At 35.7% G+C, this 19,077-nt stretch overlaps 1 protein-coding gene across 1 annotated transcript in view; it reads right to left on the bottom strand.

Annotated features, from left to right (window-relative positions):
• Positions 1-7,364: 7,364 nt before the first annotated feature.
• Positions 7,365-19,077, bottom strand: part of LOC113108920 (adhesion G protein-coupled receptor E3-like) — an 11,743-nt gene continuing 30 nt past the window's right edge. The window contains exons 2-16 of the mRNA XM_026272347.1: positions 18,962-19,018; positions 17,186-17,242; positions 16,980-17,011; positions 16,854-16,856; positions 16,676-16,747; positions 16,390-16,579; positions 15,963-16,079; positions 11,441-11,622; positions 11,172-11,333; positions 10,891-11,097; positions 10,580-10,812; positions 10,372-10,438; positions 10,162-10,253; positions 8,497-8,659; positions 7,365-7,478 (exon numbers count right to left, since the gene is read on the bottom strand). Of these exons, the coding sequence (XP_026128132.1) occupies positions 7,422-7,478; positions 8,497-8,659; positions 10,162-10,253; positions 10,372-10,438; positions 10,580-10,812; positions 10,891-11,097; positions 11,172-11,333; positions 11,441-11,622; positions 15,963-16,079; positions 16,390-16,579; positions 16,676-16,747; positions 16,854-16,856; positions 16,980-17,011; positions 17,186-17,242; positions 18,962-19,018 (1,691 nt within the window). The 3' untranslated portion in view covers positions 7,365-7,421. The remainder of the gene's footprint in view (positions 7,479-8,496; positions 8,660-10,161; positions 10,254-10,371; positions 10,439-10,579; positions 10,813-10,890; positions 11,098-11,171; positions 11,334-11,440; positions 11,623-15,962; positions 16,080-16,389; positions 16,580-16,675; positions 16,748-16,853; positions 16,857-16,979; positions 17,012-17,185; positions 17,243-18,961; positions 19,019-19,077) is intronic.

Here is a 19,077-nt window from a genome sequence, read left to right as displayed (position 1 = left end):
ATGTGAATGCCTTATGCTGGAATATGAGCAGTCATTTATTCCATCATCACCCAGGTGCTGATAGCATGCATGCACAGATGAGACCTGAACAGCACAAGCTAATATGTGTTTAAACTAAACTGATTTAAGCTTTGTAAGTTTAAACATTTTAGAACCAGAGGACGCGAGCTTGCGCATGCAGTATGAAGATTTGTGCGTGCGTCTGTTTTTATACAGTTTATATAAGTTATTCAAACAAGATAATTAGCTATTAAAGCATGTGGTTAATTTCCATACATGCAACTTAGCAAGCAGACAGCTTGCTGTCCCTTGAAGATAATTTGTCCACTCAATATAATTATTACTCAAATGAACACAGAGACCTCAACACTTGGTACAACATACACAATGACAGTAACAATCAATGGATGGTGTTGGAGTATAAATGGGCAGAAAATGAACTCCAGATATCACAAAACAGTAAGTTACTAAACCTGATGACAAAATCAAATATCGTTTACAACTAGAAATAGTGAATATTTTAACCTTTTTAATTATGCATGCCCCAGTGGATGATGAGAAAAGTCGGATCATAACTTTGATATTTACTTAAAGAATCCTTGTAAACATAACAAACATTTCCAAGTAAAATATGCATATAATTTCAAACTTTCTACAAGCTTAAATTTATTAGTAATATAGATTTTTTTTTATTTCTTGCCTGAACTTAATTATTTAATGTAGAAATTACATTTGTTTTTTAGTAATATTTACTTCACCACAAAATATTTTAACAGTGAATACCAACCCTGAACCTATCCCTAAAACTAACCCTAACTAACCCATGAAGTTACCTTATTATTCAGTACTTTCTTATATAAGTACAGTACAAGTACAGGTAAGTGCACACTGTAAAGTACAACAGGTTAATGGGTGTGTCATTTTAAAACGGCCACATTTTCCAACCGTTTTTGAATAGGGCTATAAATTATTAGTCACAATTAATCAGACCTTTTTGTGCTTGTTAAACAAGATGAATGGTGAATTCAAGTCCTCATTCTGAAGTAGTAAACCCCCTAATAAAGAAAATCTCATCTGTCTTTTTTTCTGTCATTCGCATATAGGAGCTACACCCTCCTATAATCATGATAAATATCTTAAAATCCAAACAAGCCAGCCAAACTAATCCAACTTTCATAGTTATGTATTTTCATTATTTGTTAATGTGTGATCATAATGAAAAAAGAAAATGTATATAAAAATATTTAATGGCGTTGTTTGAACTGTGTAAAATAAAAAAAAATGAAATAAAAAAGTATTTGATTGTTTGAATGCATCCACTTACTGGATCACTGGATTGCAAACATTCTTGGAGTTTAGCAGCAGCTGAATCAGGTTCAAGTGTTGGAAAAGTAATTTATTTCTACCAGGGTTGCACTTGCACCATTGTAGATGCTCAGTGTCATAAAGTCTCGACTCCCAAGAGAGATGATCTTATTACTGCTTTCCATTGGAGAAAGTGTAACGTGCCTTAAAATCCAATCACTTTACATCAATAACATGATGCTGGGTTGTGCAGGGTTGAGTCATTCATCGTTTAAAGGATGCAATAGAGACTTCATATATAAAACAGCTTTTTCGATGTAATCTGTAAAAATACATCAAACCAACATGTTGAAGATTAGCTGATAGACTGCAAATTAAAAAAATAATAAGCTATTTTCTTCTAAACAGAGTTTATTCAGTGCAGTAAAGCTTCTCCTCCATTAAAATGCTTAAAAAATTCTGCCCTGCTTATATTTTTTTTCAATTAATTGAATGCATTGACATTGACATTAACATTAACATTAACGTGTTTATTATCAAATTTCATTTAATAATTGCAGATTTAAAGCAAATAATGTGTTTGCAGTTTGACAGAGAGTCCAAAATTCAGTTACTGATTTTGTAGTTTCAAGCACAACATTTAGTGTGTAAGGATTTACTTATTTATTTTTAAACTGTAATTGTATATGTTTACATTTAACAACTTAAAATACTACAATCGCTTACAAGAAAAAATAGTACAATCCCTTACAAGAAAACCTCTCATTCAAAGGAAAAGCATTATGTAATATTTGTACCAGCAGATGTCATTTTACATGATTTATGATTAGGTTACTAGGCGAGAAGGAGGGACAACATGCCAATTTATTACCTAATACACATTATGCATACATGCACATTTTCTCCTCTCTTCTGAGATGCACATCACTTGAGACAACAATTTACACAATCAACCATCCACATAAAGTAAGTTTTTCTGAACATCATTTTGACAAAGAAAAGAGATTATGCAAGTCAAGGCATATCAAAATTCAATTCAATTCAAGTTTATTTGTATAGCGCTTTTTACAATACAAATCATTACAAAGCAACTTTACAGAAAATTGTTTCTACAATATTTAGTAATAGCTTATAAGTGGTGACTGTCCGTTTCTGCACGTATGACAGGTCGTAGTCAGCCAGATGATGAACATTATTAGTATTATTAATAATTAATATATGATTCAGTCACACTTGTAGCAATAATTGTTAGTTCTGTTGTTGATTCAGGGTTAGCATCATCTGAGGTCCTCTGAGGGTCAGCATCATCTCTTCTCAGGTATTCTGGATCCAGACTGGAGCTTGTGTAAATCCTAGTTACGAAAAACATAGAAACAAAATAAAGACATCATTAGTATAGCTGCTGATTCATCAAAGTAAAATTAATTATTTTAACCCATGCTAAAGAATAAGAATGCATATTTGATCAGATACAACTATACTCACAGTTTAAGATACATTATTCAAATGCTTGGCGAAAGAGATGCGTTTTTAATCTAGATTTAAACAGAGAGAGTGTGTCTGAACCCCGAACATTATCAGGAAGGCTATTTCAGAGTTTGTGAGCCAAATGTGAAAAAGCTCTACCTCCTTTAGTGGACTTTGCTATCCTAGGAACTACCAAAAGTCCAGCGTTTTGTGACCTTATGGAGCGTGATGGATTGTAGCGTGGTAGAAGACTTGTTAGGTACGCAGGAGCTAAACCATTTAGGGCTTTATAGGTAAGAAATTATAATTTGTAACTGATAGAGAACTTAATAGGTAGCCAGTGCAGAGACTGTAAAATTGGTGTAATATGATCATATTATCTTGACCTCGTAAAGATTTTAGCTGCTGCATTTTGGACTACCTGTAGCTTGTTTATTGACGAAGCAGGACAACCACCTAGAAGTGCATTACAATAGTCCAGTCTAGAGGTCATGAATGCATGAACTAGCTTTTCTGCATCAGAAACAGGTAACGTGTTTCGAAGCTTGGCAATGTTTCTAAGATGGAATAATGCGGTTTTTGTAACATTGGAAATATGATTTTCAAAAGACAAGTTGTTGTCTAATATTACACCCAGATTTTTGACTGTAGAAGAAGTAACAGTACATCCGTCTAAATGCAGATTGTAATCTACAAGATTCTGTGTAGTGTTTTTTGGTCCAATACTTAATATCTCTGTCTTATCCAAATTTAATTGGAGAAAATTATTGGTCATCCAATCTTTTACATTTTTAACACTCTGTTAGCTTAGACAATTTAGAGGTTTCATCTGGTCTCGTTGAGATATATAGCTGAGTATCATCAGCATAACAGTGGAAGCTATTAATATTACCAAGGGGCAACATGTATATTGAAAATAGAAGGGGACCTAGGACGGATCCTTGTGGCACTCCATATTTTACTGATGATAAATGAGATGTCTCCCCATTTAAGTAAACAAAATGGTAGCGATCGGACAGGTAGGATCTAAACCATCTTAGAGCCTGCCCTTGAATACCTGTATAGTTTTGTAATCTATCTAATAGTATGTCATGATCTATGGTGTGGAACGCAGCACTAAGATCAATAAGACTAGAAATGAGATGCAGCCTTGATCTGACGCAAGGAGCAGGTCATTTGTAATTTTAACAAGTGCAGTTTCTGTGCTATGGTGGGGCCTGAAACCTTACTGAAATTCTTCATACAGATCATTTTTATGCAAGAAGGTGCTCAATTGAGCAGACACAACTTTTTCTAAAATTTTAGACATAGAGTAAATGGAAGATTTGAACTTGCCAATTCACTAGGATCTAGTTTTGGTTTCTTAATAAGAGGCTTAATAACCGCCAGCTTGAATGGTTTTGGGACGTGACCTAAAGATAACGACGAGTTAATGATATTGAGAAGCGGTTCTTTGGCTACAGGTAACAACTCTTTCAGTAATTTAGTGGGTACAGGATCTAATAAATGTTGTTGGTTTAGATACAGCAATAAGTTTATTTAGCTCTTCCTGTCCTATAGTTGTAAAGCACTGCAGTTTATCTTTGGGTGCGATGGATGAAACTGAAGTGTTAGACGCTGTAGAATCTACATTTGCTATTGTATTTCTAATGTTATCTATTTTATCAGTGAAGAAATTCATAAAGTCATTACTAGGTGGAATATTTGAATCAGGTGGCGTCTGGTAATTTGTTAATTTAGCCACTGTGCTAAATAAAAACCTTGGATTGTTTTGGTTATTTTCTATGAGTTTGTGGATATGCTCTGCCCTAGCAGTTTTTAGAGCCTGTCTATAGCTGGACATAGTTTTTCCATGCAATTCTAAAAACTTCCAAGTTAGTTTTTCTCCATTTGCGTTCAAGACTATGAGTTACTTTCTTGAGAGAGTGAGTATTACTGTTATACCAGGGCACAGTACGTTTTTCTCTAACCTGACCACTATAATGGTGAAACACAAATTGTGATTTTTTTTCATTTGGTGATTCTGCTTGTTAACATCAGGTGTCTTCAGTAATGGTCAATCATAACTCAATTAACTTCTTAATTATCTCATTAACTTCAACTCTGCTTCAGTGTTACTTTTAACACTGCTTCAGTGTTTATATGTGTCCACACTCAGAGTGTTAAATTAACATTGGGGATTTTGCTGTGTACTTGATTTAGTCTACTAAACTGAATGTACATTGTTTTACAGTATTTAGCAGATGCTTACATCTTTTCATGTCTCTTCTTTTAGCTCCACAGGAAACGCCCTCCTGGGACAAGACATTTAAAGCACAGCTATCTTCTAAATCAGCGACTGAGACAGTGACAAAATCGCCAGAAGGTGAAGGGACGAATGATCTCAGTGCTCGACACATCAGGACTGACAACAAACCAACAGATTAAAGATCTAGTTGAACAGTTTAAAGGACGTTATCGTGTGTTCAGTAACACAGATGAAGAAAACCAGTCACATGTGACTGAAGTGATAGAGAAGACAGAGAACAGAGGACAGCATTACACAAATGAGATGTACGAGAAAGCACAGAGATGGAGGTTGGCAGAGGAGGAAAAACCGGGAGAGGAAGAACCATTGAGTTTGGCTCAGAAAGCAGCGTTTGTGGGAGCAGGTGTGTTAGGAGGAGTCACTGGAGTAGCAGGAGCGGTTGTTGGAGGAGCAGTGCATGGGGCTATAGGCTTAGTAGCAGCACCTGTAGCTTTAATAGCAGCAGGAGTTGCTCTCATGGCAGAGGGAGGATCAATAACTATTGCACATGTATTGAAAATTTGCAAGGAGCAGAAGAAAAACTCAGAAAACAGAACACAATGAGTTACAAGTATTGCAAGATCCTATTAACATAGTATCAGACAATTGCATTATTCTGCTGTCATCAAGTTGGTAAAAATGGTTAGAGGATATAAACAGGACATAATTAACAATACTTTAAACATGATGACTGTGAAAAATAGAAATCACTGGAATGAGCAATAGTGAAGTGTTAATGATAAAGTGATAATGAAAATCGAACTGTTTCTCATTTCTCTAAGTAGAAAATCAAATGACCAAAAGATAAACTGACCTTCCAGAATGATGCCTTTGGTGTCCGATAGAGTAAACAGTAATAGCAGGTGGATAGGCAGCAGCGTGTTTTAATCTGTAGGGGTGATGTTGACCTAAATTTAATTAAACAAGTGAAATAGCCTACATACATAACATTTAGACTGTGTTTCTGATTAAATAAAGCAGTAATTGATGTCATAAAATAACGAGTATGTTTTGATTTATTGGTCAAAAGTAATAGCTTACATGAACAAAAACCACAAACATGACACTTAACTAAACGTAATTAATTCATTTTATATATACTGATTTATTAATTAATGTGTAATATGTTTTATTTATTTAAACAAATCATAAGCTGTAAAAGATTTTTAGAATTTGTACAACTCTTTTGCTTTAGACCGTCTGTCTTAAGATCTTGAAATAAAATGTTAGGGTTAACTGCATCTTTCTGGGAAATAATGCAGCTAATGATATATAGTTTATTTATAGTTTCTATCAAGCGCAATGATGGGGGTTCGATTCCCCGGGAACACATGATGGATAAAAATTGATAGTCTGAAGTAAGTGAAAGCGTCTGCTAAATGCATAAATTAAATTTAATAACTTCAATGCTTTGTCAAAAAACCTTCATAATTGTTTATTTAATTCTAACAAATAATTTCTGGTTTAAAACTAACCAAAATTAAGCATATAATTTCTGCACAGGAGAGACTTGGTGTTGTTTCCTAACAAAAGGAAACATATCGGTACGACCAAAATGAGAGAATATCGGAATATCAAATATTGGCAAACTCCAATATCATGCATCCCTAGTTAAAATAGTACATGTGACATCGGTTCAAATCATCCACATGAACCAAACTCTGACATCAACTGAACCTGGTGCACAGCAAAAGTGCTAGTGTTAAAGAACTTTATATCCTGAAATAACAGTACTTGTTGCAGTTGTTCTGATATGCCTGTTGCAACTAAAGCAGCCCAGGGAGATATGTTGGTTATGTCTATCACACAAATCTGATTTGATTACTTGCAATTAATAGTGTGGAGAATCTGCCTGAAAAGATCTGATTTGAGAAAAAAACTGATCTGCCTGCAGACCGAACACAGCAAAAAAACGAAACCTCTGAAGATCTCAGCAGAGGAAGATTAAACAACTCCACAAACAGCAGCATCAGCAGTTTCACTCATTACTATCCAGACTGACTGTATTTCTGTAAGATGACTAGAGAAGCTTAGTTTTAGATGTTGATATTTTATTGAAAATAATTTTCATTTGAAGTCGCCAGTTAAAATGAAAGGAAACATTCATAAGTTATTTACTGATTAATATTAATAAGAAAACAAATTAAAGAAACCATCTGCCATCTTACACTAACTCTCTTGTACAAAAATAGAGATAACTAGTGACTAATGGCATAATGTTAGACTAATCACTAATATTTATATATAGGAGCACAAAGAGGCATGTCATATCAAAAAAAAAAAAAAAAAAATTATTCTGCTGTAGTGGTGTTTTACTATATAACAATGGCACTTCTCTCATTTTCCACTGATGCTATAGTCCTCAGTGTTGTTTACCACTGCAAAGACATCTGAAGAACTCCCTGTACTGCTGTCTGACCTGGATAAGAATGAAACGAAAGGCACGTAAGAATGAGACATTCAAGAAAATTGTGTTTTAACCCTATATGTTTTTTTTTTTTTGTTTTTTTTTGTTTTAATAAAATGAGACACCCATTTAATTGATAAATGCTATCTCAGGGGAGGAAAACTCAAATACTAATCAATGTAAATGCAAAAAGTGGCCCACGGGGATCAATTTTGTTTCCACTTTCAAGACCTTTATGTCACATGACTTCATAAAAAAAAAAAAAAAATTAGTTAGAGTTATCTTCCATATAACTATAACTACAAAAAAATCAGAGTCAGCTTCACTGTTCAGTAAATAAGTATTTTATTTTCGAAAACATTACCATATATTTGATCAAATGTATCATATGTAGGAAATTACAAAAACTGCATGTTGCTTTGTGGCAACATTGTACTGTAACAGAATTGCATGTTTGTAAGGAAAAGAGCTATAATTATCTAAATTCATTTGCAGTTTTGCTTGATTTTGTAATGCATTTATAAGAATAGTACATCACATATTATATCTGCATATTTTATGTGATTGCTTCCTCAACTTTCACAAGCCGTGAGATGTCATGCTTGTGCACATTCAGGTCATTTTGTGTGTGTATTCATTCTTATAAGGATAAGGTGCATATTAAAATAAGATTATGGTGATTTTGAATGTTTAACCTCGAAACAACACTGATTGTAATGTTTTAACATCAGAATTAAAAACGTCACAAATATTTTGTAATTATTCTCAAATATTTTTTTATTAATTAAAATCACATTGCAATATCACGTAGGATTAAAATAAGACATTTGTATTTTCAGAAGTAAGTACTGATGCTTTACTTTTCTATCATGTACTGTCTCTAACTTGACTAAGTATGTCCTGAAAGTTTAAAGTAGTTTTAAAAGTCTGGAGTTTGAAGGTCTTAATACTGTGCAATCAGATACATTACAATTATAGAATGACAGAGACAGATAGATGGAACATGGTGGAAAACTGAGTGTAGTCTGACCTCATTATTGAGGACACAGTAGATCAGGAAGATGAAGGTTCCCTGCTGGGAGTTCAAGATCAGGAAGATGATCTCCAGCACCTTACTGCCATTAGTGAAGAAACCCAGAATCCAGGGGCAACCAAGAACCACACACTGAGCCAGGGTTTTAAACACCACGATCCTGCAGAGAAACAGAGACAGAAAGAGAGTAAATACAGGTGCTTGTCATGTAATTAGAATGTCACCAAATAGATGATTTATTTCATTAATTCCATTCAAAAAGTGAAACTTGTATATTATATTTATTCATTACACACAGACTGATATATTTCAAATATTTATTTCTTTTAATTTTGATGATTATAACTGACAACTAAGAAAAATCCAAAATTCAATATCTCAGAAAATTAGAATATTGTGAAAAGGTTCAATATTGAAAGCACCTGGTGCCACACTCTAATCAGCTGATTAACTCAAAACACCTGCAAAAGCCTTTAACTGGTCTCTCTGTCTAGTTCTGTAATCTACACAATCATGGGGAAGACTGCTGACCTAACAGTTGTCCAAAAGACGACCATTGACGACCAAGACACAAAAGCTGTTCACAGAGCTCTGTGTCCAAGCACATTAATAGAGAGGTGAAGGGAAGAAAAAGATGTGGTAGAAAAAGATTTACAAGCAATTGGGATACACGCACCCTGGAGGATTGTGAAACAAAACCCATTCAAAAATGTGGGGGAGATTCAAAAAGAGTGGACTGCAGCTGGAGTCAGTGCTTCAAGAACCACTACACACAGACGTATGCAAGACATGGGTTTCAGCTTCACATTCCTTGTGTCAAGCTACTCTTGAACAACAGACAGTGTCAGAAGTGTCTTTCCTTTGGAAATCAGGGTCCCAGAGTCTGGAGGAGATGTCATCTGCTGGTGTTGGTCCACTGTGTTTTCTGAGGTCCAAGGTCAATGCAGCCGTATACCAGGAAGTTTTAGAGCACTTCATGCTTCCTGCTGCGGACCAACTTTATGGAGATGCAGATTTCATTTTCCAACAGGACTTGACACCTGCACACCATGCCAAAGCTACCAGTACCTGGTTTAAGGACCATGGTATCCCTGTTCTTAATTGGCTGGCAATCTCGCCAGACCTAGAACATCTATGGGGTATTGTGAAGAGGAAGATGTGATATGTCAGACCCAAGAATGCAGAAGAGCTGAAGGCCACTATCAGAGCAACCTGGTCTCTCATAACACCTGAGCAGTGCCACAGACTGATCGACTCCATGCCACGCCGCATTGCTGCAGGAATTCAGGCAAAAGGAGCCCTAACTAAGTATTGAGTGCTGTACATGCTCATACTTTTCATGTTCATACTTTTCAGTTGGCCAAGATTTCTAAAAATCCTTTCTTTGTATTGGTCTTTAGTTATATTCTTATTTTCTGAGATACTGATTTGGGATTTTCCTTAGTTGTCAGTTATAATCATCAAAATTAAAAGAAATAAACATTTGAAATATATCAGTCTGTGTGTAATGAATGAATATAATTCACAAGTTTCACTTTTTAAATGGAATTAGTGTAATAAAACAACTTTTTAATGATATTCTAATTATATGACCAGCACCTGTATGTCTAAATTGACTGTATGTGGTTTTCTATATAGCAAATAAAACTGAATGTTTATTACTTGGTTTGTTTCATCTGTGAAACTTCAGCGTTGAGGTTTTTTAGAGTTGAGTTCAGAGCGATGACGATCTTGATGAAGAAAATCATGTTCAACTACAGAAAAAGTAGAATTACTTTTTTTTATTTATTGCTGTTTTTTTATTTATTGCAATTTATTGATGTTTCCCTTTTAATAGAAATCAAAGTCATGAAAAATTTGAAATGTATTTACTGTTAGTATGACACAAACAGGGCCCAAAAAACTCCAGATGAAGCTCTTGTCCATTTTAATCCAGCAGCTGTTTCATAGAATATACAGTAAAGTAATAAATAAACAAACATGGATGAAGTTATTGACCACTGTCAATATTTAAAATTGACAGTGTCTTATTCTTATTCATTCAAATACAATTTAGCTTACCAAGAAAACCTCAACTCACTGTTCGCTGCCGTAGCCTTCAGGAACCAGACCGACAGATACACACACCACAACCAGAGCAACCAGATATCCAATCACACACAGGAATCCACTGCTAAGCACCTCCCTCTTTCTGGAGCTGATCTGTGATAAGTTCTTTACACAGATGAAGAGCAGCACAGCTTCAATGAACATCCACACAAAGCCGGAGAGAAAGAGGAAGTGCAGAAGTCCTGAGATCACGGCACACAACACCTGGAGACCATGAGAGACGGTTATGATGATTCTCAGTGAGTCTGTGCTGAGCTGTAGGGCTCCTATATTAATTCTCACCTGCAGGGGACGTATGAGGCTCAGGAACTGCTGTGTGAGCAGAAACAGAAGGTGAGCCAACAGAAGACTGATGCAGATGTTGATTCGAGCCACATTATTCACTCCAGGACTCCACTGACAAAGGGCAAAGGTCAACAGGGCCAAAGTGAAGAACACCAGCCCCACGGACACACACACCAAATTCAACAGATCCAGCGGAGAGTCGCTCTGAGAAAACATGTGAGAGAACATGAGATCCAAATCTGTGCTGTTCTTCAGTGTTCACTAGAAATGTTCTGTACCTCTGACTGACGGCTGGTTTGCATGATGAGAGCGAATGTGGACAGATGTTCACAGGAACACACAGTGTGGCTGCTGTTGGACTTTAAAACAGAACAACCATCTACAATCCACTCATTGATATTCCAGTACACACAGGACAGAGAACCATTGGGATCGAACTCCTGCAGAAACAAGAATGAAGATGCAAGAAATATCCGAACACATTATTAGATGTTTTCAGATGTTCATCAGTGCTCTGATAAAACAAAAGCACATTTCAGTCTCTCACTCTGATGTGTTTGAGGGTGAAGTTGACTGGTTTAGTTAGTTTAGTGTTGGTGGTTTTGGGAAGAGTAGCTGAGATCACAGTGGACATCATGGTTTTAATCGTGTCATTGGATTTGTTAAAGAAGTCTGGCTTCAGTAGATTCTCCATCATGTTGTAGCTCATGAAAGCCACAGCAGCTGATCCTGTGAGACAGAAACAGACATTTGCATGAAATACTATGTAAAAACAATAACTCTCTCAAAAAAAGAGAAGAAAGTAAATATGGTTTAGTGGTTATGGTATAATGTCTCTTTTTACATTTCTTTTTTTTTAATCGCACAGAAATACACTGCTCATCCAAATAAAATAAAAAAAGTTGCACACTCTAATATTTAATTACATCACCTTTAGCTTTGATTATGGCATGCATTGCTGTGGCTTCATTTCGATAAGCTTCTGCATTTCACAACATTTATGCCTGTCCATAGTTGCAATAATTTTTCACCAGGATCTTGTATTGATGATGGGAGAGTTGGACTACTACAAAAAGCACAGATGCACAGACGCAGTATGGAGCACAGATTCTCACTGGTGTAAAAGTCTGACTCTGGACTATGTGGTGGCCAATCCATGTGTGAAAATTATGTTGCATTCTCACTGAACCACTCTTTCACAATTTGAGCCCGATGAACCATGGCATTGTCATCTTGCAATATGCCCATGCCATCAGTGAAGAAAAAATTAATTGATGGAATAACCTAGTCATTCAGTATATTTAGGTAGACAACTGACCTCATTCTTTGAGAGACTTGTGAAGAACTTTTATTGTTTTTTACTCAAAAATGTGACTCAAATGTGAAACTCAAATGTGAAATTGTACCTTTACATTCCTGTTCAATTAATCTTGCGCTGTCTAACATTTTTTCTAACTTTGAACCAGTTTAATCAGCGCAGCTGGCAGATATTTTCTCTAAATTGAATGGAGGTTACTGCAGACTGGATGTTCTACCTACTCATCTTTTTAAAGATGTTTTTTTCTACTGTGAGGTCTAGCCTAACAGCTCTAATTAACAGTTCTTTGATGAGTGGAGTAGTAACAGTTTCAAACATGCAATTCTTCATCCCTTTTTTATAAAAAAAAACTTATTTTAGATCATACACTTTTTAACAACTATAGGCCAATTTCTAAGTTGCCACTTATTTCCAAGATTTTAGAGAAAGTGGTTTATTCACAGCTATATTTGTATCTGAATAATCATGATATTTTAGATACATTCCAGTTGGGCTTTAGGACCTGTCACAGCACAGAAATTGCACTGCTCAAGGTTACTAATGATATATTATTATCGTTGGACTCTGGATCACATGTTGTTCTAGTTTTGTTAGATCTGAGTGCTGCCTTCAATACGATAGACCATGAAATTCTTCTCAATCGTCTGGAGCGTTGGGTTGGTGTCCAGGGTAAAACTCTACAGTGGTTTGCATCATATTTAATAGACAGATTATAACATAAAAGACAGGATAGTTGCTGTGAATCTGGGAGACTTCTCTTCCACATTGGTCCTTCTAGTTTGTGGTGTCCCTCAGGGGTCGATTTTAGGACTGTTGCTGTTTTCTCTTTACATGCTTCTTCTAAGATCTATTTTTCGTAAGTATAGTATTTCATATCACTGTTATGCAGAGGATCTCCAGTTTTACTTTCCCGTGAGCTTAGATAAAACCTGTTTACTGGACAAAGCACAGGAATGTTACAGTGTTGGTGTACATGGGGTGGTGTTGGCACAGTGGATAAGACACATGCCATTGGTGTGAGAGACCTGGGTTCGAATCCACTGTGAGACACCTACAGTATTGTTCAAAATAATAGCAGTACAATGTGACTAACCAGAATAATCAAGGTTTTTAGTATATTTTTTATTGCTACGTGGCAAACAAGTTACCAGTAGGTTCAGTAGATTGTCAGAAAACAAACAAGACCCAGCATTCATGATATGCACGCTCTTAAGGCTGTGCAGTTGGGCAATTAGTTGAAAGGGGTGTGTTCAAAAAAATAGCAGTGTCTACCTTTGACTGTACAAACTCAAAACTATTTTGTACAAACATTTTTTTTTTCTGGGATTTAGCAATCCTGTGAATCACTAAACTAATATTTAGTTGTATGACCACAGTTTTTTAAAACTGCTTGACATCTGTGTGGCATGGAGTCAACCAACTTGTGGCACCTCTCAGCTGTTATTCCACTCCATGATTCTTTAACAACATTCCACAATTCATTCACATTTCTTGGTTTTGCTTCAGAAACAGCATTTTTGATATCACCCCACAAGTTCTCAATTGGATTAAGGTCTGGAGATTGGGCTGGCCACTCCATAACATTAATTTTGTTGGTTTGGAACCAAGACTTTGCCCGTTTACTAGTGTGTTTTGGGTCATTGTCTTGTTGAAACAACCATTTCAAGGGCATGTCCTCTTCAGCATAGGGCAACATGACCTCTTCAAGTATTTTAACATATGCAAACTGATCCATGATCCCTGGTATGCGATAAATAGGCCCAACACCATAGTAGGAGAAACATGCCCATATCATGATGCTTGCACCTCCATGCTTCACTGTCTTCACTGTGTACTGTGGCTTGAATTCAGAGTGTGGGGGTCGTCTCACAAACTGCCTGTGGCCCTTGGACCCAAAAAGAACAATTTTACTCTCATCAGTCCACAAAATGTTCCTCCATTTCTCTTTAGGCCAGTTGATGTGTTCTTTGGCAAATTGTAACCTCTTCTGCACATGCCTTTTTTTTAACAGAGGGACTTTGCGGGGGATTCTTGAAAATAGATTAGCTTCACACAGACGTCTTCTAACTGTCACAGTACTTACAGGTAACTCCAGACTGTCTTTGATCATCCTGGAGGTGATCATTGGCTGAGCCTTTGCCATTCTGGTTATTCTTCTATCCATTTTGATGGTTGTCTTCCATTTTCTTCCACGTCTCTCTGGTTTTGCTCTCCATTTTAAGGCATTGGAGATCATTTTAGCTGAACAGCCTATCATTTTTTGCACCTCTTTATAGGTTTTCCCCTCTCTAATCAACTTTTTAATCAAAGTACGCTGTTCTTCTGAACAATGTCTTGAATGACCCATTTTCCTCAGCTTTCAAATGCATGTTCAACAAGTGTTGGCTTCATCCTTAAATAGGGGCCACCTGATTCACACCTGTTTCTTCACAAAATTGATGACCTCAGTGATTGAATGCCACACTGCTATTTTTTTGAACACACCCCTTTCAACTAATTCAACTAATTGCCCAATTGCACAGCCTTAAGAGCGTGCATATCATGAATGCTGGGTCTCATTTGTTTTCTGAGAATCTACTGAACCTACTGGTAACTTGTTTGCCACGTAGCAATAAAAAAATATACGAAAAACCTTGATTATTCTGGTTAGTCACATTGTACTGCTATTATTTTGAACAATACTGTATGTGTCCCTGAGCAAAACACTTAAACCCTAGTTGCTCCAGAGGCACGTGACCTCTGATATATATAGCAATTGTAAGTCACTTTGGATAAAAGCGTCAGCTAAATGTACAGTAACATTAAACTCTGGCTATCTAGCAACTTTCTAAAATTAAGTAAGAGTAAAACTGAGGTTTTGATTGTAGGCTCTCACATCTCACCGGCCTTTCCTGATCTTTTAGGCTCCTTATCCCTAAAGACTTAGAATCATGTAAAGAGTTTGGGGGTTATCATGGACTCATCACTTAACTTTACAAAAGAGATTGGTGGCGTTGTTAAAGTAAAGCATTTTATACCCAGTAAGGATTTGGAAATTGTGGTTCACTCCTTTATCACATTTAAGCTTGACTATTGTAATTCTTTATATATTGGTCTCCCCCAGACTCTGCTTGTCCGATTACAATTAGTGCAGAATGCAGTGGCAAGGCTTTTAAATGGGGTGAGAAAGAGAGACCATATCACTCCTGTCCTGCAATCCTTTCATTGGCTTCCAGTCAAATTCAGGATTGATTTTAAAATTCTCCTGTTTGTCTACAAGGCCCTATCAGGCCTTGCCCCCAGTACATCAGTGATCTTATTGTTCCTTACACTCCTTCTAGAGTACTTAGGTTCACCGATCAATGTCTTTTTATAGGTTCCTCAGTGTCATTTAAAATCAAAAGGTGTTTGTGGTTTTTCTGTGGTAGGTCCCAAACTCTGGAATAGTTATTTCACTTTCCATGTGAGGTCAGCTCCATCGATTATAACTTTTAAGTCTTATTTAAAAACTTTTTTTTTTTTTTTTTTTTTTTAGCTATTGAATATGGTATGTTTGTTTCATTTTATGATTTTAATGTCATTATTTTTGTAAAGCACTTTGGGGAAGTGTCTGTTGTTTAAAAAATGTGCTATATAAATAAAATTGCTTGCTTGCTTTGGACACATAACATAATTTTTAATGCAGTAATTATCCAAATGGGAATATCTTATATATTTGCATAGTTAAATCCAGGTGGTGACTTTATTTGGATGGGCAGTGTATTTGACATACTTTCAGTGTTGTTCCTGGCGATCCCAATGAGATCGATGTCCACAGAAGAATTTGTTGTGTCGAGTCGAGGGATTTTATCTAAAGTGACCTGTGGTCCAACCATGAAGACCTGTCCCTCTAAAAACAAGTGCAGTAGGTGCTATAGTCATTTATTTACAATATATATATTTTTAATAAAAATAAAAATATAATAAAAATAAACAAAAGACAAACAAACAACTCTTGTTGGGTTTTAATTTCTGATGAAGTTTGAACTTTTCTGTTTTTTTATGATTCAGCAAATATTCACAAAACAAACTGTGGTCACAACAAACCACAGTAAGTGGGAGAAAATTGCTTCATAAAATTATTCACTGGTTATAAGTGTTCGAAGCACCACACGCTGGTGACCCTGGTCACCAGTAATAATAAAAGTGTATCCACTTACCGATAGCAGCAAGAGTAAAACTGACATTGACACTTGTGTCCGTCGGCTTCACTAATGTAGAAATGAGTTTCTCACTGGTTTTTAACACACGGTTTCCATAGGAGGCAAGTTCAGCTGGGTTTGATGATGATGATGACTCTAAAATCTTCTCTGAAGCATTGAAGATCACATTCAAAATGCTGGACACAGTCTAATTCATTGTTTAGAAAAATAGAGTATTGTACATGTGAATATCAAAAGAGTGAATAAGACAGCACTTCTATGTCAATATTGTTTTAAGACTTACATCAAAAGGCAGGACTTGAGCTGTAATGTTCTCTATTTTCTCAAGAAGATTTTGAAAACAGCCTCCAGAAATCTGAATTTAAAATCACAATTGATCTTTATACAGCAACTAAAGCAGACTCTGTGATTTTAATTATGTTTTGTAATACCATTTGTGCACAAATCTGATCGAAAAGTACATTCTCATATCAAATATCTGCCAATGTATATCTTATTGCGCTTGTGACTTAATTGATAGAATCTGTTAGAACTGCTAGAAGCTGTGAGTCCAACTCTAAAACTTCCATTTCAGAAACTCAACTTACGGTGCATCCTTCCTGCAGTGTTATATTTATAACTGCAATGACAAAAATCAAACACATAAATAATGCACATTTCATACTCTTTATTTTATTTTTATTTTTTATTTTATTACAAAGACGCAAGCACACTCACATATCTGTTAAATTCTACAGATTCACAAACATTTAGTCAAAACACACTCAACAGAGGAAATAACAGACTACATTACCAACTGAGCTCGTCTCTGGTGTGACTGTTGTAGTAGTGCTGCTGATGTTAGTAACAGCTGGAAAAATAATTACTGATGAATGCCAATAAACAATGACACAAATAATATGAAGAACTCATGTAAATATATAATTATGTGCACAGTATGCTGAAGAAAGTAGGTCTCATAGACATGATATTCCCTGGACAAGCTTTGATGTTAATGGAAAGACATTGAAATCAACAGAATAGCCAACATTGGTTTATACAATGATCATTACTAGCAACTGTTCATTTTTCAGAAAAAAAAAAATTACTAGAATTATCATAAACATGTTGATTTATATTCTAATATGCGGCAAATACCATTTTTACATTACGTGCTGATATGAGCAGGAAAATGTTGCAATAGGACCTTTCGCAATGCTTTAATTACAGAACTGAATGTACGGTACTAAACTACTTGGATGATTTTGCGCGAACTGTTTCCCAGTACCATTTAAAGGGTTGCATTCACACCGACAGTGTGTACTAGTAAGTGATGCACCCAGTTCCAGCGTTGCGTAAATGCCAAAATGTTGGTAGCTCCACAATTAGTTCTGGTACAATGAAAAGGTTCCTGCAGTGCGAAAGCCCCTAATATAGGCTCATTCGAAATACGTGCCTCTAACATTTCTGCAAATCTGAAAAAAAAAACGTACCTATACATACGAATCGCTACTGTTTCCAGTTGAAATGAACACGAGAGGCAGTAAAACTCCAACAACTTGTATTCCTTTTCACATAAAGTTAGATTTACAGGTCCACTGTTTCAATTAATAAAGCCTAATTTTCACACAAATTATTTGAGGAATATTATGCATATATTTAAATCAACTTGAACATGTTGCGCGAGATTTCAAAACTGATACTTTTGAATGTTAGCGTCACATATCTAGCTTCATTTATGTACGGGTTTTCATATTCAGTAGGTTTGTTCGGTTGCTCACGCAGTATGGAGTTGTACTTGAGTAGTGAAGAGCTCCGGTACAAACCCTGTGAATGTATGCTTCGGCAAAACAATTCACACCTGCATTCAATTCAATTCCATTCAAGTTTACTTGTATAGAGCTTTTTACGATACAAATTATTGCAAAGCAACTTTACAGAAAATTAAGTTTCTAAAATATTTAGTAGTAGCTTATAAGTGGTGATCAGTTTATGTGTAAATGACAGGAATTTTCTGAAAAATGTATACAAGGCATGAACACAATTAACAGCAATTAGAATGTGATTGCATAGTAAGTAGCAATATTTGTTATTTCTGTATGTTGAATAAGGAACTTCAAATGGCACGGTTGCATCAACAAATGCATTTTTATATCAGTTTTGCATTTGTTAATACCATCGGGTAGATTTAAGGTTGGGTTTGATGTAGGGGATATTTCCAACACCATAGTTTTAGCAACACTCACTGGATATTTGAATAATGAACCGCTGCAATACGTACCTAAAGCAACGTAATAAAAACACAGCAATATGTGCCTATAACTTTAAAAAAAAATTATTGTACTGAACCTGTGTTTTAGTGCCACTCAATGGATATTTCACTTTGAAACTGCCGCGAAACCTGCAGGTACATAATAACCGTGTTGCACAAAAATTTATTTATGACAGTATTTCGAATAAGCCTGGGTTGAAATATTCGCTTGCACAGAAGTTTAACAGAGGAGCTCAAATCTTAATCTACAGATCTGTTCATTTACAGCCAAAACATCACAGCACAATACATGACTGAACAAACTTCAGACTACATTACCAGTTGAGCTCATCTCTGGTCTGACTGTTGTATCAGTGCTGCTGATGTTAGTAACAGCTAAAAAAAAAAGGTGAATATCAATGAATCAACAAACACAAATAATGCAAATGGCTCAT

Source organism: Carassius auratus, chromosome 1 (genome assembly GCF_003368295.1).
Source record: "Carassius auratus strain Wakin chromosome 1, ASM336829v1, whole genome shotgun sequence".
NCBI lineage: Eukaryota > Metazoa > Chordata > Actinopteri > Cypriniformes > Cyprinidae > Carassius > Carassius auratus.
Note: the sequence above shows the minus strand (reverse complement) of the source record. Positions and strands in the feature narration are given on the sequence as shown.